General features: G+C 37.4%; 1 protein-coding gene across 2 annotated transcripts; it reads right to left on the bottom strand.

The window, feature by feature from the left end:
- Nucleotides 1-208: 208 nt before the first annotated feature.
- c2cd2 (C2 calcium dependent domain containing 2) lies at nucleotides 209-24,733 on the bottom strand. 2 transcript variants are annotated; one of them, XM_086099147.1, is made up of 14 exons: nucleotides 23,891-24,733; nucleotides 23,481-23,576; nucleotides 21,022-21,141; nucleotides 16,478-16,579; nucleotides 16,215-16,331; nucleotides 15,795-15,888; nucleotides 13,011-13,119; nucleotides 12,853-12,917; nucleotides 11,993-12,108; nucleotides 11,735-11,903; nucleotides 11,417-11,658; nucleotides 9,502-9,769; nucleotides 7,993-8,029; nucleotides 209-2,595 (listed from the first exon to the last, which is right to left on the bottom strand). In XM_086099147.1, the coding sequence occupies exons 1-14, from the start codon at nucleotides 24,173-24,175 to the stop codon at nucleotides 2,511-2,513; spliced, it is 1,905 nt and encodes a 634-aa protein (XP_085955273.1). In that variant the 5' UTR covers nucleotides 24,176-24,733; the 3' UTR covers nucleotides 209-2,510. The 2 variants fall into 2 exon arrangements, with proteins under 2 accessions (XP_085955273.1, XP_085955272.1); XM_086099146.1 differs by lacking the exon at nucleotides 7,993-8,029.
- Between the last annotated feature and the right edge of the window lie 114 nt (nucleotides 24,734-24,847).

The raw sequence follows: 24,847 nt of genomic DNA, 5'->3' as shown, positions 1-24,847 counted from the left end.
TCGAACGTTTCGCTCATGTTCGTCGTTTTCTCTCTCGTAGCAGTACAATTATAATTGTTGTTTTTAAATTGAAATACACTGCTTTTCATTAAAATATTTTTTTTCTGAATATGCACAGTGCAAATAATCCATATTAAAATATATAAAATAAATACAGAAATGTGAAGGGTGTGCGATGCTGTATATCATAAAAATCAATGCCACAATTCAAATCATCCAATCAGTATTTATTGCTGAAAATGTAATGATATGACAGTTAGGCTAATTCTGAAGAAGTACAGCGGATCTGTTTCTGTGCATACTGAAGATACCAACCACAACAGAAAAAAAATCTGCCCTTTTGATTACTGAATGCTTTGTAGTAGCATAGTGCAAACAGACACTCTGCAAAATTTAACACCCAGCTTCTTTTTTTTTTTAATGAATCATGACTCATTGCTGGTACAGCATCACCTGTAATGGGATATTAGGGCCAACGGTATACTATTTAGGACAAAGAAGCATTCATATCCCGTTTCTGCAGAGGAACATTGTCATGAAAAACAAATGAGCTCCTAGAAATATCCTATGGCATAAATGTGGAAGTCGCAGTTTTCTTGGGCCTTATGATGCGGCATCAGCGGTGATTTAGCTGAACGTCCGTCTCTCAGCTCTTCAGTGCTCTTTAACGATAGACCAAAACTGAGTCAAGGTTCTAGTCTAAAGCTAGTCTAGCATTTGTGGCAAAATGTACAGAACTACTGTAAGGCAATGTTAGCATTGAACATTGTTTTGCATCTGACTAAAAAATGAAGGTGCAGTAGTTACTGCAACCTGCAGACACCTTTTACATCAGTGGTTCTCAACCGCAGTCCTAGAGTACCCCTATCCAGCCTGTTTTCCATGTCTCCAACAGCCAACAGGTGTTTCAAACGATCAGCTAATGAGCAAGCTCGTTAGGATTCTCACTTTATTCTCAGAATTCTGATTTCAAAGTGCGGATTCTGACTTTAATCTTAGAATTCTCACTTCAAAATTAGAATTGTGATTTTAATCTCAGGATTCTGACTTTAAAGTGGGAATAATACTAACACTAATAAAGTCAAAATTCTGACTATTTGAGAATTCTGAGAATGAAGTCAGAATTCTCACTTTAAAGTGAGATAAAGTGAGAATTCTGACTTTGAAGCGAGAATTCTCACTTTAAAGTCAGAATTCTGAGATTAAAGTCAAAATTCTGACTTTGTCAGAATTCTAAAGTGAGAGTAAGTCAGAATTCTCACTTTAAAGTCAAAATTCTAAGAATAAAGTCGGAATCCTGCCAACCTTTTTTTCTTCTCTTCACTGGCCCTAATCCTCTTCCGTAGTTTTACATGAATGATAAAAAAAATATATATATACAATTATTCGCTGGATTTTTTCTTGAGAATGTCCAATTGTGTTCAAAGATATAGGCCGATGAAACAATACATTATGTATGGGACTGGCTATCAAGGAGAGGAACAAGAAGTTTAAATAGAAAACTGCTTGTTTGTGTGAAACAAAATTAGCGTGGCTGAGTGTGATGTCACAGTTAGTTGCAGGGTGAAGCTCACCGAGGGTCATTTTAGTGTACATGGATAACGTTTTGGGAAAATGCAAAAACACACAAACAAAATGCACACATCATGTTATCCTATCAACAGTGTTGAGTTTTTAACTATGATATCTTGGACCTTGTAATCCCACTCTGTATTTATTGTTTTGATATTGCATGGCTGATACTGATTTTGATATGTTACAGGAGTTACTGTATTTGCAAATCACTCACATATGATGTACTGATCTCAGAACAAAAAAAAAAAAGAAACAACATTATGCAGACAAATGTTGTGTTTAAATACTATAATTCCAAGTATTCATGCCCAGAAGTAGTCATATAACTCCCACCGGAAATTCGATGCAATGCATCATCTCCCTTTGTGAATATTTGGAAGTCATTGCACTGAAAATAGAAAACATACTGAAAAGTGTGCAAATGCTCCCACGCTCATCTTTGTCATTGGTCCTATTGATCCATCGTACGAAAGATATGGTTCATAGCAGGGATGGTTGACATTTTATAAACTTAACATCAGGGAGGTAGAGACGAAGGCCAACATCAGTCTCTTCAGTTGGTAACAAGGCCACACAAGCACTTTGAGAAGGCTCCATAAAAGCAAACATGCAAAATAATATCCTCTGAAATATGATGATGAAAATGTTCCCACTCGAAACAGTATGCAGCAGTAAAAGAAAACTGCAGTTTTTGTCACAAACGATGCAGAAGCTCCGGTATGCTGCCCAGCCATTGGAAGACAAAAATCCCAAGGACATTGTCCACAGTGCAGGTTTGAGGTGGTAGTTGTCGAAGGGGGAGGTGTCACGCAGGTGGTTGCTCAATGGAGGCGGAGCCATTGGCCTTGCTTTTACTCTTGCGGCCGAGCATGCGGCTGAGCGTGGCGCTTTTGCTGGCCCGCTCCACGGTGGCAGGAGACTCCAGGTAGACCAGGTCATTGTGCGACTGGCTCATTCCAGGGTCCTTGCGCTGGTGCCGCCGCCGGAAGAACAGCTTGGCGCTCTTCCGAAGGAAGCTGCCTGGAGTGCAACAAGTGGACGGTGCGGGGCGGGGGAGAGACTTGTGAGGTTTTTTGTTTTGTTTTGCATTAACACAACTTAATGGAATGAAGCACATGAATGCACATTTGTGTTGAGAAATTCTGGCTTACCTCTAACAAAGATAAAGTTATGTGTAGTCTATAGTAGGGCTCGACCGATATGCATTTTTTTTTGCAGAAAAAAAATCTTTACAAAAAAAAAAAAAAATATATATATATATAATGCATAAAATTGTTTACTTTTTTTTATGTTTAACAAATTTAAAACATTAAAAAGCATGCTGTTTCTACTAAGTACTGTCTCAAATGTTCTCTAATTTCGACACTGTAAATGTCTAGGATTGTATGCCGAGAAACGTTTCTGGGGAGGAGCAATATGGCGGCCTCGCGGCTTCACAAGTCTTGGCCTATTGGCTATCCAGTAATATATACAGATCAGTGGATCCTCCCTTCACTTTTAGCATTAGCATTAGGCTAACCCTGTTTTAAAAACGAAGCATGTTTTGTATTTAAATATACAGTAGATGTAATTTAATGTAATGTAATTTCACACATTGGGAAGAATTTGTGCCTTTGCGTAGTGTTATCTTACCTGTGGGTATGTGTTCCCACAGCATTTGTGTGTAAATATTCGTTATTTGAAGGAAAAACACTCCTGAAGTCAATGCTAACTTTCCGTTAACATTTGAATTGGATCCTCCCTTTGCTTTTAGCATCAGCGCTAGGCTAACGATGTTTTAAAAACAAAGCATGTTTTGTATTTAAATATACTGTATAGTATCTCTTTTTGTTTTGTGTTCAGTTTTACAGTTAACTCCAAGTGGGATTAAACAACTTAAAGGACATTTTGGGACAACTGAACAACCAGAATAACATACACTACACACTTGCTAGTAGCTAATGCTATGCAAGCAAAATGGTGCATTCGGGGTACTTTCACAGCGTCAGAAACTTCGATTTTCTTCGATTATAATATTTTAAGGGGAAAATAATCACCAAATGGCCCAATTGGCCAATTATTTTGACAGATGTTTGAAGGGCAATAATTGGCCGATTAATCGGTCGGGTCCTCGTATAGTGATTGTTTTTTGTTCAACTTTGGTATTATTAACAGTCATTCAACAATAGACTAGACAGGCACATACAGTACATACAGTGGATGTAAAAACTCTACACACCCTTGTTCAAATGCCTTCTTTTTTTTGGTGATATAACAAAAAGAGACCAGGATAAATAATTTCTCTTTTTGAACCATTAATGCAGGGATGGCAAATTGCGGTCCTCGAGCTGATTCCAATCAACAGGATCGGTATGAGGTTTATGCAGAGCTTGCTGATAAGCTGATCATGAATCAGCTGTGTTGAAGAAGGTAAATATCCAAGACCTGCAGGACTGACAGGACCTCGCCATCCCTGCATTAATGTGATCTAACCACTACTCAAATGGACAGTAACTAAAAATAAAGAACAGAGGATAAAGGTTGCAAAAGTGTGCATGTAGTAACTCAGGATGTGGCTTTGTTAAGAACCATTAAGCCAATCAGTAGCTAATAAGTAACCAATCATGCTCAAACTCATGTTAAATGGGAGTCAGCAGCACACAACTGCCACCATGTAATCTGATGAACCATAAATAAAGTTTTCTAGAATGCTTTTTTTCGATTTAGTATGAATTTGATTGGTTAGTTATGAACACAGCCACATCCCCAGAGAGGGTGTGCACACTTCTGCAACCACATTATCTCAGTTTATTTTTATTCCCCCTTGCTAGAGTATTCTTTTTAGTTGTACAGATTATAGGTCACATTAAAAATGAAAACGTTTTTAAATAATTTTGCTTTGATTGCCTCTTCTATATAACACCTGCCATTTGAACAAGGGTGTGTAGACTTTTTATATCTACAACAGATACTACAAAGCTGATACAGTACATAGAATAAGTGAGTACATATTTACAGTGAACCCCCACTATACCGCGGTTCATCATCTACGTCCCACTATATGGCAGATTCGGAAGCTTATTTATTTTACGGATACATGCTAGGATGAATTTTGAGTTTTGGGCTTTTAGAGTAAGTAGTACTGCAACATGCCAGGCAAGAATGCAATCTAGTTGGAAGAGATGCAGTGTTATTAACTCATTAACTTGCAGCCATTTTTACTGAAGCAACCCCCCTCGCTCCTGGCTGTTTTACTGAATTTTGATTGATTTTGCAAGGCCCGCAAAAATATTGTGTTCTGTTGCTATAAAAACATGGAACCGACCAAAAGAAAGATTAGAGTCTCTTCTTTCATTGGGTAAAAAAGTACAATGGTATCTGTTTCCATTTTGCAGTATTTAGCATTAGAATATAGCTAAGTTTCATCATTATTCACAAACCTGTTTAGAACTGTGGGGAAATTAGCTTGTTTGCATCATGGCCCTGGTTGATCTCTTATACTCTGCTGCCACCTACTGGTCGTTTTTTGTAGTAACTACCATTGCTTTAAGCGACCTCTTCAGTTCAGAGGCTGCATCAAAGCCTTCTGTAACAGTATGCTCTAGCATAAAAAAACATATAAATACGTCTTTAATAACAGAACTTATTTTTATGTTTTTCGGAGCAAATAAGTTAAGTTTCCATTTAACTTTTTAAGACATTGTTGATGACCCTGAGAGCTCTCTTAAAGTTGTTACTAGAATTTCAAAAGAAAGATGTCTATTGTCTAAGATTAAAAAAACGTTCAACATTTTGCAAATCTGAAAAGTTGTTCAACGTTCTGTATGCTTAAAGGCATTTAAATAATGTTAAGAGTTGGAATATATCTATTTTTTATTTCCTTTGACTGAAAATGACTGTCGGCTCCAAATATCTGTTATTGGGGCCCCTTGACTACTATCGGTTTCGGTCTTGAAAAAAACTGTATGTGGAGCATCAAAACATTATACAAGGTCACAGCTTTTCTTGTTACTGCGGGTCTGTTGACGTGCAATGCTCAATTACTGTGTGGGAGTCGACAACTATGTATTTATTTTTCATGATTTTCCACTTACTGTATTTTCCGGACTATAAATTGCACTTTTTTTCATTGGTTGGCTCTTCCTGCGACTTATGCCAGGCTCAAACTACGCGACTTTTTTTGTCTTTCGGTCGCGCTGTCAAATTACACGGTAAATTTGCTCTGAGTGGTGGACCGGGCGTAGTATATTTCTATCTGTTTCTATTTTGTAGCAATTAGCATTAGAATATAGCAAAATTTCATCATTATTCACAAATCTGTTTAAAACTGGGGGGGAAAAAGCTTTTTTGCAACATGGCACTGGCTGATCTCTTATACTCTGATGCCACCTGCTGGCTGTTTTTGTAATAACTACCATTGCTTCAATCGTTCTCTTCAGTTCAGAGGCTTCATCAAAACATTTTGTATGCTCTAGCACAAAAAAAACAACAACCTAAAAATACGTCTTTGGGAGCATGGTAATATTTAAAATAGAACGTATATATACGTTGTTGGGAGCAAATGAGTTAGCAATAGCAGAGGTGCTATTGCATTTTCTGTTTCATAATTACTGTATGATCTATGCTAATTTCATTAGCATGTTAGCATTAATATAGCATATTTACATTAGACATATGTAGATGGTTTGGCTGAACATTTTGGGTTTTAAATATACAATGTTGAATTTTCTTTTGCTTTATGTGTCAGTTTTATAGTAAACTTTAACTGGGACTGGCCAATAGAGAACTGTTTAAGTGAGTGTGAGAGAACAGGTGCTAAGAAATACTTTGATAAGTGTTTTAATAGGAAAGGGTCAATAACAGTATGTTAGAATAAATGTACATAAGTTATTAGTGATGCACCGACTATTCAGCCGCCGAAAATGGCTATTTTTGCCATTTTCGGCATTCGGCCGAAATAAAATTAAAGCCGAAAGAATATGACCGAAATAGGATGTTGTGGTGACGCAAGCAAAAAAAATGATGCAAGCAAACGTCTATTTGAATTAAACAGCGAACGCGGGGGTGAGTGTCCGCCTCGCTTCTCGCTGGCTTTTCACCTTGTGAGTTTGCAACTTTGCAACGGTCGGTCGCAGAAAGGGGCGTTGCTTTTTAAGAGGGTTGAAAAAAAGAGCGCTGCCGTGTAGCGGTGAGCCACTCTTTCTCCTGCAGCGCCTTCCCTTTATAAGAGCCCCTTGAGCGCTTCCACTTTTTCACTTGCATTCTGGTGGCCGTGCTAAATACTTTAGCTAATGTTAGCACTATTGCTATCAACAGTTTTAATCACAAAAACACTTACCGCTAACTCCGGGTGGCGACAGACAGGATGCTTTGCAGTCCGTTCCCAAAACCGATTGGCTGGTGCGGACAAATGTATTTATTTATTTTTAAATTAATATTTGGTGAATATGTGAATGTACCGATTTTAAGTGCGCTGCACCTTGCCCCGCCGCACGCATCCAACCCCGCCTGTGCGATCTACATTGACTATAAAGTGCAATCGCACTGCTAGAAAATGCTCAACCCTCGTTTGGTGTTTAATACCATTAGCCAACATGTTTGCGGTGTGGGCACATTTCAATTTATATTGTGCTTTGTTAAAATGGCAGTGCTAAATAAATATTCTATAATAATATTATAATTGTAATTAATTATAATAAATGCAATGATAGTAAAAATTGGCATAATTCTCTTTCGGCGTTTCGGCCAAGCATTTTTTATTTTCGATTTCGGCCAAACATTTTCATTTCGGTGCATCCCTATAAGTTATCCCATATTTACTCTTATAGTATTGCAAAGCATGACTCATGCTCTTGCAGCTCCAGACCAGGAACTGTGCCCTTATCACAAGATAAGGACTGAAACATTTTGTTGTTGGAATGCACTGTAAAAAAATAATAAAAAGAGAGTGCGCCTCAGAGCGGGTCGGAGATTGCAACTGAGCAAATCTCTGTCCGTTCTCCTCGCGAGTCAAAATTCTCTTGTCTTCCTTCCTTGCCATTGTTTATTAAATGGTCTGGGGTGACTGAACCTGGCATAAAGTAAAATTAAACTGCATATAAACAAAAGACAGATTTTTTTTATATGATATCGCGGATTTTCATCCATTGAGGGTGGTAAGTATCCCCTGCGATAATAGGTGGTTCACTGTATACTACAATATGAGTTAATACGATCAAAATAAAGTGATCCAGTGGTACGCACTGTTGCCTTATAGCAATTTATATGTGTGGCGATTGCATTTTGTCTATGTGTCCTGATTAGTGAGTACACTGGTTCACTTTAGGAAAATATGAAATGGAAAATACTTTGAGGTGAACAATGTGATCTAACCTACTGAAAGTACACACAATCAAATGTAGAGTACTATAAGATACTACCCACAAGTGGGTAACTTACTCATCTGGACATAACGTGTGCTTAGGACTGCTTTGCTCTATAATGGCAGTAATCATCGCACAAAGATTAAGACAGTGACGAGGACAGAGAGAAAAGAAAACAGACCGTAGAACTAAGAGATGACAAGACATGAAAGAAACCAAACAGAAAAGTGGTCGAGATCTGCTTTGTAATTTTTAATTGTTGAGATTGAGTAGTGCTGTCACAATAATCGATTAATCGACTAATCTGATTCATTTTAATTTTGCATTAAAGTTATTACAAAAGCTTTTTTTTCAGATTGCTGTTTATTAACCAGTGATTGGTGTTTGTTTTGTACTTTGTGATAAAAAAAAAAGATGTTTGAAAATTTCTTATTTTGATTAAACACAGAAGATAATCAGTCTTCTTTCATGAGGGACTACAGAAATCAGTGAACAATTACTGTTGATATGCTGAAATCAGAGGATTTGGACAATTTGTAATAAAAAAAATTGGCTCCAAATGATTACTGAAATATTAAAACAATTGTTGATTAATTTGATAATTGATTACTTGTCGATTAATTTTGACAGTTCTAGCTGTAATCAGAGGATTTGGACAATTTTAAATAAAACAATGGCTCCAAATGATTACTGAAATATTAAAATAGTTGTCGATTAATTTGATAATCGATTAATCGATTAATTTTGACAGCTCTAGCTGAAATCAGAGGATTTGGACAATTTTAAATTTAAAAAATTGTTCCAAATGATTACTCGATTATTCAAGTAGCTGTTGATTAATTTGATAATCGACTGTCGATTAATCGATTAATTTTGACAGCTCTAATTGAGATGGAAAGAACCTAAACCTCCAAAGTCAAACATAATCAGATGTGTGATGTTGGTTAACTTCCCCAAAAATTTTAAAGGACAAAAGATGTTGCTAACAGAAATAATGTAATGTAATTTCTTCTCAACTCAAACTATTGCCATCACAAAACCTTTAGTAATAAAAGATAACCCTTATTAGTCCCACAATGGGGAAATTTGCAAATTTATTGTCTGCAGAGACAAATTATAAAAAGTATTGCTTAGCGTTCTCAATTGTAATAGACTGCTGTACAATAACATAAAGGAAAGCTAATCACACTTTGAAGACACATAAAAGAGAGTAATGGACAGTAGACATGTGCTGTAGGGTCAGGGATAGGGAACCCTGGTCCTCGAGAGCCACTGTCCTGCCACTTTTCCATGTCTCCCTCCTCCAATACAGCTGACTCAAATGATCAGCTAACCACCAAGCTCTGTAGAAGCCTGATAACGATCTTGTTCATCAATCAAGTGTGTTGGTGGAGGGAGACATGGAAAGCTTGTCTTCGCCTCACGTCATTCAATGATGGTTTGAAACTCAAAGTCTGCTTGATTCTTAAGGCACATTCTTCCAGAAAATTCTGTTCTGTTGTACTCCAAATTTGTTTGACTTTTTTGGTATTTGACTTTGGAGGTTTCTCTGTAGTACAAAACGTCAAATTACACGGCGTCTCACCTCTTCTTTTTTTGCAGCTGACCTCCGACACACACATGGAAAGTGAGGTATGATTTAGATCCTCTCCGGTGTGGCTCTCCCAATTCTCGGGAGGACGGCCCACTCCACTGGGACCGTCCTCGTGTTCGGAACCCTCCGGGGGGCTGCTGGTGCCGGACACAATCGCTGTGGTCATATCCTGAGAGGAGCTTTCATCTGACATGGAAGCATCCATCGCTGCTGCGTAGCCTGCCATCAGAGCCAGCTCATCGTCCTGAGACAACGGTGTCTGGGAAAATAACCACAGTCAAGTAAAAGTGCGAGTCAACTCTAGGGCCCGGCCGATAAATCGGCCGCCGATTATTGCCCTTCAAACACCGGCCAAGACAATCGGCCAATTGGGCGATTATTTTTCCCTTAAAACATTATTATCAAAGAAACCCGAAGTTTCCCATGCTGTGAAAGTACCCTGAATGCACCATTTAGCTTTTGTAGCATTAGCAACTAGCAAATGTGTAGCGTATTTTATTCTGTTGTCCCTAAGCGTCCTTTAAGCTGTTTAACAACACCGCAGTTGGAGTTAACTGTAAAACTAAACACATGACGATAAGAATTACATTCACTGTATATTTAAATACAAAATATGCTTCGTTTTTAAAACATCTCTAGTCTAGCGCTAATGCTAAAAGCGAAGGGAGGATTCCATTCAAATGCTAACCGGAAGTTAGCATCGACTTCGAGAGTGTTTTTCCCTCAAATAACCCACAGGTAAGATAACACTACGCAAAGGCACAAATTCTTCCCAATGTGTGAAAAATTTGTTATTTTAATATAATTCAATTGCAACTTTCTTCTGTACTCATTTTAAGTGTGTACACCAAGAATGCACGGCACCACACTGCCCCCAAGAGGCCTAAACACACAGGAACAGTCAGTATTTGTTCTTACTGATTTACAAATAAATCTCAACAATAACCTTGTATACTTCATTAAAATGTCATATTATGGACTTGTCATTCAAAGCAGAGAATATTAATAGCGAAAGTTTGTGCGTAAGTGACATTCATTGAAAAGGAAGGGGGGAGATAATTTTATTAGGGCTAGACCGATAATCTGCGCCGATATTCGAATATCGACATCGGCCTTTTTTTATTTTATTTGGAATCTTCTCTAGATGCTCACATGCGGAAGAGAAAATCAAAAAGGCAGACAGCCCGCCGGCCCGGTGTGCAGTTAAAAAGGTAAGTTAAACTTACTACCTTGTGTATTAAATATAAATATATATATTTTTTAAAAGGTGTGCCCGCTAGTTGACAATGCGTTAGCTCGCGAATTAGCAGCTAGCTCGCGACTTAGCGGCTATTTGGGAGTCAGCCCAAATACACTATATATTATACACTTTTTGTTTTAGAACTTTAAAACGATAAGTGAAAGACGAACATTGAACGAGTTATATATATTTTTGGGGAAACTTATCTACTGCAGTAAATTGTAATAATATATTTGTTTTCATTTAACTTTATGACATAATGCTGAGCCTGGGGGCACCATGCACTTTCTGTCAGAACTTTAAAACAAAGTTGTCTATTTTAAAAAATCTAAAAACCCTTTAACATGTTGCAAATCACAAAAGCTGTTTAATAAACATGTACTTAAAGGCATTTAAGCAGTCAAGTGCTGTAGTTTATATTATCTTTTTTTTTCTGCAACTGAATATCAGCTTTAAATATCAGTTATCGGCCTTCTTGACTACCGATAATCGGTATCAGTATCGGCCTTGAAAAAAGCATATCGGTCTATCTCTAAATGTTATACATTTAAGTAGATTAATCGGTAATCGGTATTTTTTTGTGTGCCAAAAATCGGTATCGACATCGGCCTAAAAAAATGCATATCGGTCGGGCCCTACTCAACTCCGTAGCTGGGCCATCCTTACTTTGGCAATCCCGGAGATGATGATGGTGCTCTTCTTGACCGGGGACCTGAGCTTCTGCTTGGCAGACTGATGGAGTTGTTTGATGGCCGCCTCAGCCACGGGGTCAGTGCCGTTGAGCATCAGCAACTCGGTGTCTGAAGAAGACAGGGCCTTGCTAACCGTTGCGCCCAACATTGACATCTGCTCGGAAACACGGCGCTCGGAAAGTTTGGGCTTCTGGGCCATTGCTTTTTGCGAAGAATCTGAAGGTAAAGACAACAGATTTTAAGGTCATAAGAAATGTCAAGAGTATTTCTAGCACCAGCACTGCTGTCGTACCAATGCTGAGTCCAGGAGGAAGCATTCGGCCGGGTTTGCTCTTGACGGCGGTGACGGTGGTCACCACTGTGCCACAGGGCATGACGGTACGGTCCATCTCCACTCTCTTGGTGGAGGCTGGGGTTGGGGGCTGCCAGGACCTCACCTCACTGGGATCTAGGTAGGTAAACTGAAGAATGAGGTTCCCCGCTGTTAATAAAGCTACAACATTGTTTCTGGAAAATCTCTGAGAGAAGAAAAAGGATAAGAGAGTCTTACATCAGTAGTAAGTGATCCTGTCACTACATCTTTGGTCATGAGTGAAAATGTTTGTTTTCCTTTGGGCTGCTTCCCAACAAGGTCAAAAGGCACTGACACCTGGCCCAGGAAGCTATCTGAAATAGAGAACATATAGCTTGGTGAAAACTAGGCCTGGGTTTAAAAAAATGTAATAACCAATCTCTAATCGATTTTCCTTTTCGAGCCTGATATCGAGTCATAAAACCATGAATCGATTCTTTTAATCTCTCTTTTTTACATACATTCATATGAAATTAACTTGGAATTGAATGTTTGTGGATTTTTTTCATCTTGTCCTCGATATTTAAGAAGAACTGATGTTCAATAATTAATAACAAATTAATTGATTAATTTTCATATTGAGTTGAAGTGAATCAAATTGAATCGGGAAAAAAATCGAAATGGAATCGAACTGAATTCTTGTGAATCAAAATTGGATCAATTGAGGAAATTAGAACCCAGCCCCAGTGAAAACAGCTAACAATGTGATGTTCACAGCACACTCTCATCCTACCCTTTTTCTAATCAGTTAATTACTTGAATAAACTATAATGAAAAAAAATAATCCCAATAGTTTGACATGAACAAATATTCTGAATGTCATACACAAACATTTATTAAATGCTTTACTTTAATGTATGTAGTTATGTTTATTGCTTAAACAGCCTGTGCTACCTTTAACGTAACCGTCCACTGTCAAGCTAAAGGATCATCTGCGGTCTAAATGAATAGTGGAATTAATCTGCGATGATACATGATTAATGCAATATTTTTTTTGTGATTAATCAACGAGTGAACGCTTTAACTTTGACAGCGCTATTAAAAAACAAATAACTCACCTTTTTGAGGTTGTCCATCATTCATCAGTAGAATAACAAGCTCTTTTGATCGGCCATTCAGTTCGCTGGAAGGCACAAATATTACAGGGAGTGAGAAAATACGACTTTTGAGAGCGAGGAAGAGATTACTCGTTATCGTTGTGTGTTGTGACATTTACAAGACAAAAGGCTGATCCCAGGCAGGGTTGTCTGTATTCTTCAAAACGGGTGTATTAAACTTTTGCGGTGGGTCATCTAACTGGAGGACACACAGAGGACTTATGCTGCCTGCAATAAACAAAAAATATATATACATATCGTTAAGCATTAACATTTTAACTGTCTGAAGAAGGGCGTTCATGTCGTCATTGAGTCAGACACATTCATTTTTGCAAGATCGAATATTGATTTGGTAACTTCCTGTTCCTCATTTTTATCCACAGAATGAATTACTGTATATATAATGAGAATTATAATGATAGGAGACAGCCAATGAAGTGGTGGGCCAAAGTCAAATACAATGGAGGACTTCAAATGGAAGTATACTATACTATACTAGCCATGAGGTGATAGCGTGAAAGCACAGAAGCCTTATGCCTCTCCTCAAACCCACAGCACAACCCTCATGAGGGACACTGTCGCAAACGTGGCTCATGATTTGAAGGAAAGATCATGTCAAACTAGAGCTGCGAGCAGCTATAAAGGGCCCTCGCAGCCTGGGCCACTTTGGGGTACTGGCACATTCAAAGCCAAATTTCTTAGAAAATGGTATCACCTTTACATATGGATTGTCTTCTTTTCTTTTTTTTGCCAAGTGTGATGAGTATGCAAAGCTGTTTGATCAATGATAAGACCCTAAAAAATCAGCGCCTTTTTTGGGGGGGCAATGAGTTGCCCCGATTTGCATTTTTTTCTAGTACATATATACACATCATCGTTAGTTTTACTCATAGCATAATATTGCTTTTATTGTCCGTGGAATAAATAAATAAATAACCAAAAAGTACATATGTATGGATAGGTCTGATGCCACTGAACATTTTGAGTGGTGGAAAGTAAAAAAATATTCATAAATGACTTAGTTATCACATTTGCAAAGAGTATCCAAATTTGGGACAAAATACCTTATGTGTCGTAATTTTTTTTGTCGACCGAAGGGCTAAGGTGCCGCTTTATTCATAACTGAATATTGTCATAGAGATACCTTCAGGTCATGGCTATAAACATACATGTGAAGTTTGGGATTTTTCGGGAGCATATACCAGGGGAGCTATTACGCATTTCATCTTTCACGGCAAAGGAAATATGAAACACAAAATATGATGCCCCGCCCCCGTCAAATAATATTTCTAAAAGTAATGATTTTTGCCCCTGTTGATGAGCCAGGTCTAGACATGGTCTAGGCCAAATTTGAAGTCAATCGGATCAAACGTGTAGGAGAAATGGGCAAAAGAATGCCCCATGTAAATGAGCAAAAATCAGCAAAAATGGGACATTCAAAAATTCTTAGCTCACTTCCTGTTCATTTTAGCATATGGCTCCAATAGACTTTTTTGTAGGTCTTGGGCTCCCTCATATACCTATAAATATTCGTAGCTCTTGCTTAAACGTACAACCGGGGCTAATTTGTTAAAAATTTGTAAGGAAAGCTAGTGAGTCATTTTTGTAAATATCGCACAATACGGGTTACAATATTGCTCAGTTTGCCAAGCCAGATGTGTGTGCCAAGTTTCATGAGTTTCTGTGCATGTGTAGGCCCTCAAAATTGGCGTTAAATTATTTGACGACAGTGCGAAAAACTCACAAACTTCATGTTGTGACATCATGAAGACCTAAACACCCTTGTGAGCAAATATGAGGTAGATCCTATTAACGTGGTTGGAGAAAAACGTTGAAAAAAAAATGTTTAGGAAAAAATTGCCAGTAGGTGCCGCTATCAGTATGAAGAAATATAAGTTCGTAGATGTCGTCAGGCCTGGACTCTAATCAAATGTGTGAAATTTTGAGAAGATAGGATTATCTGGGTCAAGTTAAAGCAGCTTTTATTGTCACGATAAATATTCAGACTTTGCGGCACCGTCATGGCCATGCCCTTTGCCGAAAAGTTACAATAATCGGTGTTGGGCATGATCACTATCTTAAGTTGTTTCTGACCAATTTTCAACTTTATCCCTTAAACGGTCTTGTTGTAGCAGATGAAAATGTAAATAACGACATTTCTTGTCACCACTAGGTGGCGCAATATGTATAACCAAATTTTATCATATGGAGGTTTTCAGGCCGTGACTATTAAGATAAATGTAAAGTTTGGGATTTTTTTGGAGCTTTTTCTTTTTCTTTTCCTCTTTCTGGACGAATTAAATTTTAAAGCCAATATTTGATGGCCCGCCCCCGTCATATAGTATTTTGAAAACTCAAGATTTTCTCCCTAGTTGTTGTCCCAGGTGTTGAGATGATACATACCAAGTTTGAAGTCAATCAGATGAAAACGGTTGGTCAAAAACAATGACCCCAGTGAATGTGGAAAAATGGGCCAAAGTTGGACATTCAAAGCTCACTTCCTGTACATTTTAGCATGTTACCAATATGCCAATATACCAATATTACCAAAATCCACGTGCCTGTATTTTTACCAAATGGACTTTACGTGCCTAATACGCCGTGGTACTTTTCTCTGTATGAAAAAAATGCAATAATGTTGTTTCATTTTAATTGAGCATTTTAAGATGTTGTGATCTATTACACAAACCTATCAGGTAATGTATCTTGTGTGGTCAAGCCCACACCCTTGTGCATTAAGTCATTTTACAAAGTGACATTAAGATAAGATCAATGATAAGCTTTTGCTGAAATGAAAAAAATGCCAATGTATAGTGATACGCAAGCAACGCTAACCTCTGCAGCCACAAAATTGGCTACAGTTTGGATTATGAAGCAGAAGCATTTGCGCACAATCATCTTACCTGCAGCATCTTCCTGCTGACAGAGTGTCACACGAATGTTTTTCACTAGCAGCTTCCAGTCGTGCGCACGAGGAGGTTTGGGAGGTGAAAACACCTGTTGAAGGAAGCGACTTGTACAATTGTTGGCCATTTCATCAAATTTGATATATTATCCAAAACTTCGAAAAAGGCTAAAATGACTACAAACAAGGCAAGGCAATGTATGTGTTGGTATCGACCCGATACCGATACCTGATAAAAAGAACAAAACGTTAATACTTTATTAAAGCTCTGTAAAGAACAAAAAAAGTGTATTTTCTGCAACTCAAATATATCAAACTGAAGATTGTAGAATATTTTCATAGAGCTTAAATATAAAAGACATCCATAAATGAAACACTGTTAGGCGCTATTCAAATGAGGCATGACTCAACCACCCACCTTGACCTCAGAGGTCTGAGAAGGCTTGCAGCTCAATAGCACAGACGGTCGCGTTGCACACAGCACTCGCCTCAACTGCTCCTTTACTGCTGCTACACAAGAAGTGCTGACACTGTCCTGATAAGACAAACAATGAGAGCAGTGAAATTACATTTTCAACTTGTAAATCAAACGTGTCAATATACATACAGCATACAAATTCAGCCATTTTACATCAAAGTCTTTGTTGGGAGACCAATGCATTATCCGCGGGAGGAAATTACCTGGATCAAACTGGGTGTCACCTGCACCATTTCTGTCTCCAGGTGAGAAATCCCCCAGCTCACTCTGACCCGATCTTCAGCTTCTTGCAACTGTAGCTCAAGCTGAGAAACACAAGACGGTAGAATATTAATGATGTCTGAAGGCGTAAAGGTCATATCATGCTCATTACAGTACTTCATGTGATGGCAATTTGTTTTTAAAGGTCCTTAACTCATTTTCTCCCAAAAATTAATAAAAACATTATATTTTAAATATTGCCATTGTCCCAAAAACATAATTATATATTGTTTTTATGATAGAGCATACAGAAGGATTTGATGCAGCCTTTGACCTGAAGAGGTCACTTAAAGCAATGGTAATTATTCCCAAAAACGGCCAGCAGGTGGCATCAGAGTATAAGAGATCAGCAAGGGCCATGTTGCAACAAGCTCTTTTCCCCAGTTTTCAACAGTTTTGTGAATAATAATGAAACTGAGCTATATTCTAATGCTAATTGCTGCAAAAGCAAACCGATACAAATGTACTTTTTTCCTGATAAAAGAAGAGACTTTAATAAAAAAAAAGGATGCAACACAGATTTCAAACAAATGTATTATGATATACTGAAACTAAATGTATTGCAAAATTAATATTTAAAAAATAACATAACGTACAAGGTTCCTCCTACTCCACATTTACGTGATCTTTCATGTTGAAAACATTACAATTTGATAATAAATAAACAATATTCATAATCTGCAAGCCCGCAGTCATGCTTTTTGCAGCATATATTTCTGTTGTATGACAGATATTACCTCATGTCTTTGTAATTTAGAAACAATATACTATGTACTTTTGGTATTTAGTTAGTAGGATTTGAGATTGCCTAATCACCAGAAAAACACAGATATATCATATATATATATATATATATATATATATATATATATATATATATATATATATATATATATATATATATTAGGGATGTTGGAAAAAAACTATTCGGCAATATATCGCTATATTGATATTACAGCGCGCAATTCTCGAATCGATTCAATATGCGGCGGAATCGATTTTTAAACATCAATTTTTAATAGGAATTTTCAACAAAACGTCTTACTTAGGGGTTAGGATTCACACATTAAGCATGGAAGAATGTTATATTAATGGAACATTAAGCCTTAATATTTTATTTCAGTGCTTGTTCAAACATGTTTGTTAAATGCAGTGGCTCAGTTATAAGACTGAATTTTCAGTTAAATAAATACATTTTCATACAAATCTTACAGTGTACATGTACAAATTTACTGATTAGTATTTTCTAAATTTGAGTAAAAAATAAATACATCGCAATAATCAATTTATAGATTTCTATCAGGATTAATCGGTATCGAATCGAATCGTGACCTATGAATCGTGATACGAATTGAATCGCCAGGTAGTAGGCAATTCACACCCCTAATATATATACATATATATATATATATATATATATATATATATAATATTCCACATATACAAGTATAAGCAATTGTAGCTTTATATTATATATATATATATACCTACAATAGATCTATTTTTGCACTTAATAATAATAACAATAATAATAACAACTGCACTTCTGCATCTTAAAAGTTCACTCATATCTCTTTAATTACAATTACAGTAACTAAAATAGCCCATTTTCAAAGACAAGTTAAAATGATAACTGAGCAAAATTCTATTTAATCAGCTCGACAAACATAAGAGGTAAAAAAAAAAGAAGAAAAAAAAGGTGCATTCCAAAATTAAAGCCAGCTGTTAAGAGATGACGCAAAAGAAGAAGACAGAACACTACAAACTGCAGCTGCCAATCATGTCCTGGCATGCCTGGATTTTAAGTGTTGGACAACAGAGCTGACTGCGTAATGCCAAATATGCCAAACAAAAACCACATCAGATAGCAATAAGGACGTCGAGATGGATCCGAAGAACAATGCCACAGTGTGGCGTGCACAGACTGCCAAATCAGTCCCCATAAACAAAGATCAATAATATATATATATATATTTTTTTAAACATGGTACTAAACAAAGGAACAATACTCATTTCGCAGAAAGCCTTTTATCATCACTGAAATGTTTCTAAAGTTCACACAACAGCGCTTGGTATTTAACAGTGTAAAGTGTATTTGCATAACGGAGTTGACACAAACGTGTCACGCGGCTGTGCTCCCATGCAAGAAGCCATGCGGTACCCCAGTGGGTTGAAAGGCCCTCAACCACTTTCAATTGTGGACAGCCAGCGTGTATTATTGTGATCCATGCCGGTGCTTGTGTTCTACTTACCCACGCCCTCACAGCATGACATGCCAGGACCATTCTAGCTTGTATCCGAGTCAAATATTGCTCACTGGATGGATGGATGGGGTCTTATTGAAAAGGCTTTCTGACCTTTCTAGACTAAGCTGAAACAGCGAGAGCAAAAAGCGAAACCTCATTTTTGCTGACCAACAGTTTCTAATCCTGACTTTAGCTCTCGAGCCACTCACTCAAGTTGTTTTTATGGTACAAAGAGCTGAGGGAGCGCAGAGGTGTGACAAGCACCTTATTGGTTTAAAAATAATCTTTATACAAGTGGGTTAGCCTGCATAGAAGATCTTAAACTGAACCTAAATACGGGATAAAAGCTTAGTGTAGCTAAATGCAGACTACCCGCTTGTTGAGTTAGATGACGGGAGATAAACTAAGAACAGAAAAACATTTGAAGTTGATGACTGATTATGCTAATTTGAGGAGCTGAGTCATCAACATGCTATCTAGTTGCCAGTGCTAGCCAGCAAGGTGAATATTAGATGAATACCTGATACTGGCAAACAATAAAAAAAATTAAATATTAAAATCTATTTAGGCAATGACAGAATTATGAGGATTACCGGTCATTTTCAACAATGCAAATTAAGGCCTGATTCAAGTGTACGCTTTCAGAATTTATTTAAAAGCTTTCACAAAAATGCAATCATTTCACATTTAATAATGACATCCATTTTATGCATAGTACCGCTTCTTGTAGAGGCTCAAAAGTAAAAATGGGCGAGTACCGATACAGGTCCAGCCTTATTTTAAGGCATTGTAGGAGACGTAATATCTGTCATGTTTTTTGGGAGGGGAAATTTTAGTACTCGTGGTATCGGTATTTGCTATCGGTGAGTACTCATGGGTTGCCTACGCATAATTACATCAGTCTGAAAAAAAGTGAAATCGAACATCCCTACTCAAAAGTATTTAGACAATTGACATAAATGCACACTGTCAATTTTTAAATGCTAGAAAGTCATTTGTAGTCAATAAGTACCCTAAGTCTACAGCATATTGACATCACTCAATTACTAGTTTCCTCCTTGAAGACGCTTTGCCAGGCCTTCATTGGCTTCCTGTCTTCAATAAGTGGAACTCATGTGATAATGATTTGGGATCAGGTATCTCACTTTGCCACTGAACAATAATGGTATTAAATGTAGGGCCCGACTGACATGCATTTTTTAGGCCGATTCAGATAACGATTTTTGACAGAAAAATAATACCGATTAATCTGCAGATTATTTAAAAATATATATTTAATGCATAAAATTGTGTTCCCACAGCATTTGTGTGTGAATATTTGTTATTTGAAAGAAAAACACTCCCGAAGTTGATGCTAACTTCCTGTTAGCATTTGAATGTGATATTCCCTTTACTTCTACCATTAGTGCTAGGCTAGCGAGGTTTTAAAAACAAAGCATGTTTTGTATTTAAATATACATTGGATGTAATTTTTTGTGTTGTGTGTTTAGTTTTACAGTTAACTCCAAATGAGGTGTCATTAAACAGCTTAAAAGACGCTTAGGGACAACAGAATAACACATGCTACACACTTTCTAGTTGCTAATGCTACGCAAGAAAAATGGTGCATTCAGGGTACTTTCACAGCGTCGTAACTTCGGTTTTCTGCTATGATAACGTTTTAAGGGGAAAATAATCGTCCATTTAGCCCAATTGGCCGATTGTTTGGGCCGATGTTTAAAGGGCAATAATTGGTCGATTATAATCAGCAGCCGATTAATCAGTCGGGCCCTAATTAAATTTCTTTGACTTCAAGAAAATTCAAATATTAACTATCATGAACCCCTGAGATTTGAGGTGCTCTGAATAAATGGCTGTACATTAATTCCTAAATGGTCAATTACATATTTTCATATTATATACATATATATATATATTTATACATATTATTACATATTAAAGCTAAAACACAAAAGTTACTCGTCCACTGTGCAAATATTTCAGAATAGCATAAGAAGAATTTAGATGAAGTCGGACAGTTTTACAGGCCATGAGCCTGACAGTGATTGCAGTGAAGCATTTGGGACATTTGCCAAGCCCAGACGGATACCTCAACCATGTAATCTAATGCTACAGAGAGCCAGTGATCCAATTCTGGGCCGCGTGTCACTTTAAATAAGATCTCCCATTAAACAACACCATTCACACTGGTACAGATTACCTACTCTGTTTGCTATAGAGGTGAACTTCAGTACATTTACCTGCAGCTCCAGGGGGGATATACACAGTGTGTATTTACACGGATCTGCTGACGATGACGTGGCTGTGGACGCACCAACAGAGAACTGAAGCTTTTCGCCGACCACGTAGAAGCAAGCAGCCTATTGGAGGAAGACAGCAAGCCAATGAAAAGCCGTACATCTGCAACAACTATGAATGTGTGGAACCCACACATTCCATTTCTCAAAAGCAAATTCTAATTCAGTGAAGTCATAAAATGACGGGCTGACACGACTAGGAACTCCATGAATCAAGTCTTGTCAAAATAAATTTGTGTCAAATATGCAACAATGTAGATTCTTGCGTGAGCGATCGCAGAACTGAATCTATGAACATGTGACTTTGGCTAAAGCCAATAATTATGTCATTTGTCATTGAATGACGTTTTTTAATACTTTGTCCTACACTCCCGAAAACGTATTTATACGTTTTTGAAAAAAATAAAAATAATAATTAATGCTAGAGCATACAGAAAGCTTTGATACAGCTTTTGACATGAAGAGGTAGCAATGGTAGTTTAAAAATGGCCAGCAGGTGGCAGCAGAGTATAAGAGATCAGCCAGGGCCATGTTGCAACAAGCTGTTTTCCCCAGTGTTTTCAACAGGTTTGTGAATAATGATGAAACCTAGTTATAGTCTAATGCTAATTGCTACAAAACGGAAACAGATACAAACATACATTTTTGTCCTGATGAAAGAAGAGACTTGAATCTTTCTTTTGGTAGGTTCCATGTTTTTATAGCAATAGAACGCAATATTCTGTGGGCCTTGCAAAATCAGTAAAAATCAATTAAATCAGGAAGGGAGCGAAGGGGGTTGCTTAAGTGAAAATGGCTGCGAGTGAATGAGTTAACATTGCGCCTGTAAGTATGTGACAAACATGCATATTTAAAAAAATAATAATAATTTGCCTTTTTCTAAATTAACGTCTTTCGATTGGCTATTGTTTCCAATGCAACCTCATTATATAACATTCTATTTATAACCTGTGAGAAATTTATTCTTGGCTATAAATAGAAAGTATCCCACAGTCTCTTTAGTATTTATTGATTGATTGATTATTGACGACTACATACAAATAGTAAATGTAAATGTACATACATTACAAACACCTGAGCATTTATCTCTGCGTCTTCTTGCTATTGACCAATGCACCAACGTAAGCTTCTTAAATACAGTAAAGACGCAGTGGCTAAGTAAAATAAGCCTCTGTCCATTACATTCCTCGCAATAACAACAGAGCAGTGGGTGTGTTTGTGTATGGAATTGTAAACAACAAAAACAAAAGGAATTTGTTCAATCCGCTATGTAGTGGCAGCTTGGTAAATTCACCTAGTGCAGCAAATAGGGACCCAATCTACTTTGCTAATAATATTGACAGAATACTAAATTATATAAACCTGGAGTTAGCCCTTAAGGTGAGTCAGCTCTTCTTAGATAGGATCCAACAAAATTGGGGTCTAATTAATTCACAATAAAACTAAATGGTCACTGTTTGTGCCACTCTTGGTTAATGGATGAATGGACTAGAGTTGGGGGGAAAACAGTGGATGAGTCAGTGGTTGCAAATATGCTGCTCTGGTCATGACGGCTCCTTTGACGGTAGATTTAAGTAGGTACATAAATAGGGCCCGACCGATATGCATTTTTTTAGGCCGATTCCGATATTGATGTTTTGCAGGAAAAAAATACAGATTGCCGATTAATCTGACGATTATTTAAAAATATATATTTAATTCATAAAATTATTATTTAAATATAACTTGAAAGGACAATGACAAAATAAAGCAATAAGAACTGAAAAAACAGTAAGAACAAATACTGACTGTTCCTGTGCATTTTGGCTTCTTGGGGGCAGTGTGGTGCCGTGTATCCACACTTTAAGTGAGTACAGAAGAAAGTTGTGATTGAATTCTATTAAAATAACTCGTTTTTCACACAGTGGAAATAATTTGTGCCTTTGAGTAGTGTTATCTTACCTGTGGGTATGTGTTCCCACACCATTTGTGTGTGAATATTTGTTATTTGAAGGAAAAACACTCCCGCATTTTAATGGCTCCTCCCTTCGCTTTTAGCATTAGCGCTAAGCTAGCGATGTTTTAAAAACGAAGCATGTTTCGTATTTGAATATTCAGTGGATGTAATTCTTATCGCCGTGTGTTTAGTTTTACCGTTAACTCCAACTGAGGTGTCATTAAACAGCTTAAAGTACGCTTAGTGAGAACAGAATAACCAGAAAAATGCTTATACATATACATATATATATATATATGCTTAAATATTCTGTAACAAGTAAAAACTGGTATAGCACCATAAACTCAAAGATGACACATGACATTTGTGTGAATAATGAAGGGTATGCTATACGTAAATTAGGTGAATTTGCAAATGTTAAACCCCAAATATTTTGGGGTCCACCGTACAGTTACGTCAAGTGTACCTTGTTTTTGTCTGATTTCTTGAAGCGGGACACCTGGCTGATCATGAGCTCAGATGCTTCGACGTCATCTTCATCGAAGGTTAGAATAATAGGACTCTGGTCAAGAAAAAGTCAAAACCGTTCAAATTAGCAACCAATAACTGAGCAAATACCTGAGCTGTCTTTAATTACAAATGCACCATCATTGCATGCACAGGCCTTCCACATTTCAACCATTTGCACATCTAATGACATCATCTGCTGTTATAAAAGTAATAATGCTCAGTTTGATTCATAACATTATGCTTATTATCGGGTGTAAACAAGAGCACTGGCGTCTGCCCAAAAAAATTAGTAACGGCCAATTATAAAATTTGACATGGGTTATTTATTGAATGTGAAAGTGGGTTGACAAGGAATTTATTACTTACTCCACTACTCTCCCTTGATTGGGCATTCAAAGCTTTGCACCACGCTCCTCTCCACTGACTTTTCCAGCTATTCAGTGACAGCGCCCATCCTAGCAGAGAGGCGGCTTCCTCCTTCGCCGCATTGTCCTCTGCTACAGTCTTCTGTGACCCTGTTGCCCTTTGTTGGAAATACTGTACAAAATACAGTAACAGGGTAACCAGGGAAGCAATAAAAAGTGTGACCATACATAGCCACTGCGGATCATCCAGACCAAAATATGAACTGGAACTTTCCAGGTCGGACATTCTTTGATGATGAACACGAAGACTACAGCTTAAAACACCTCCAGTGAAAGTGTCCCTTGCATAATGAGTTTTGCTTATACAATTGCAAAATCAATTAAGGCAATTATTCTTTACTAATAATAACTAGATTGCACTCAATCCCCAAACAAATGATGCTTCTTGTCCATGTTGCTCCTTGAGGTTACGTCGATCCAAGTCTCTGGTAGAAACGGCGACAGCTCTTACAAACTCCCCTTGTAATCGCTAAAGATGATTTCTAGTATCAAGCGAGTCTGTATAATAATACACCCCCAATGAATTAATTTGTTAGCTCAATTGGCTAATTCCGGCTAAGGCTCCCGTAACCAGCTCATTAGCAGCGAGGACTGCCAAACTTTCCCCTAAAAGGAATTATATCCAAAGTACTCGGTGAGGCGCCAGAAGACGGTGTCCAATTTTGAAACAAGATTCCGGTGAAACATGTTGAAAAGGGTGAAGAGAGACACCGCGCCTCTAGTCTCTTGAGTAGGTTTGTATGTGCAGCGTAACTGTACGAGAAGTTAACCGTTCGGAAAACGATATGTGGCACAAACTGTAAGTCCCACAATGCACCGCGAGCTGTATTCGACGGTTTGCTTTTGTTTCAAATGGTTAAAAACTATGTATATCATACGTTTGTGCCATACCTTGTTA

Source organism: Leptonotus elevatus, chromosome 16, assembly GCF_054856555.1.
Source record: "Leptonotus elevatus isolate MCC_2025b chromosome 16, RoL_Lele_1.0, whole genome shotgun sequence".
Lineage (NCBI taxonomy): Eukaryota > Metazoa > Chordata > Actinopteri > Syngnathiformes > Syngnathidae > Leptonotus > Leptonotus elevatus.
This window is presented reverse-complemented; position numbering and strand designations above follow the sequence as displayed.

What these genes read in the sequence shown, in the direction of transcription:
- c2cd2 (XM_086099146.1), bottom strand. Translation starts at nt 24,175, where the DNA reads ATGTCCGACCTGGAAAGTTCCAGTTCATATTTTGGTCTGGATGATCCG. An exon ending in AATCAAGGGAGAGTAGTGGA is followed by an intron (nt 23,577 to 23,890) that starts GTAAGTAATAAA and finishes TTTCTTGACCAG; the next exon opens with AGTCCTATTATTCTAACCTT. An exon ending in CTCAGACCTCTGAGGTCAAG is followed by an intron (nt 15,889 to 16,214) that starts GTGGGTGGTTGA and finishes TTCCTTCAACAG; the next exon opens with GTGTTTTCACCTCCCAAACC.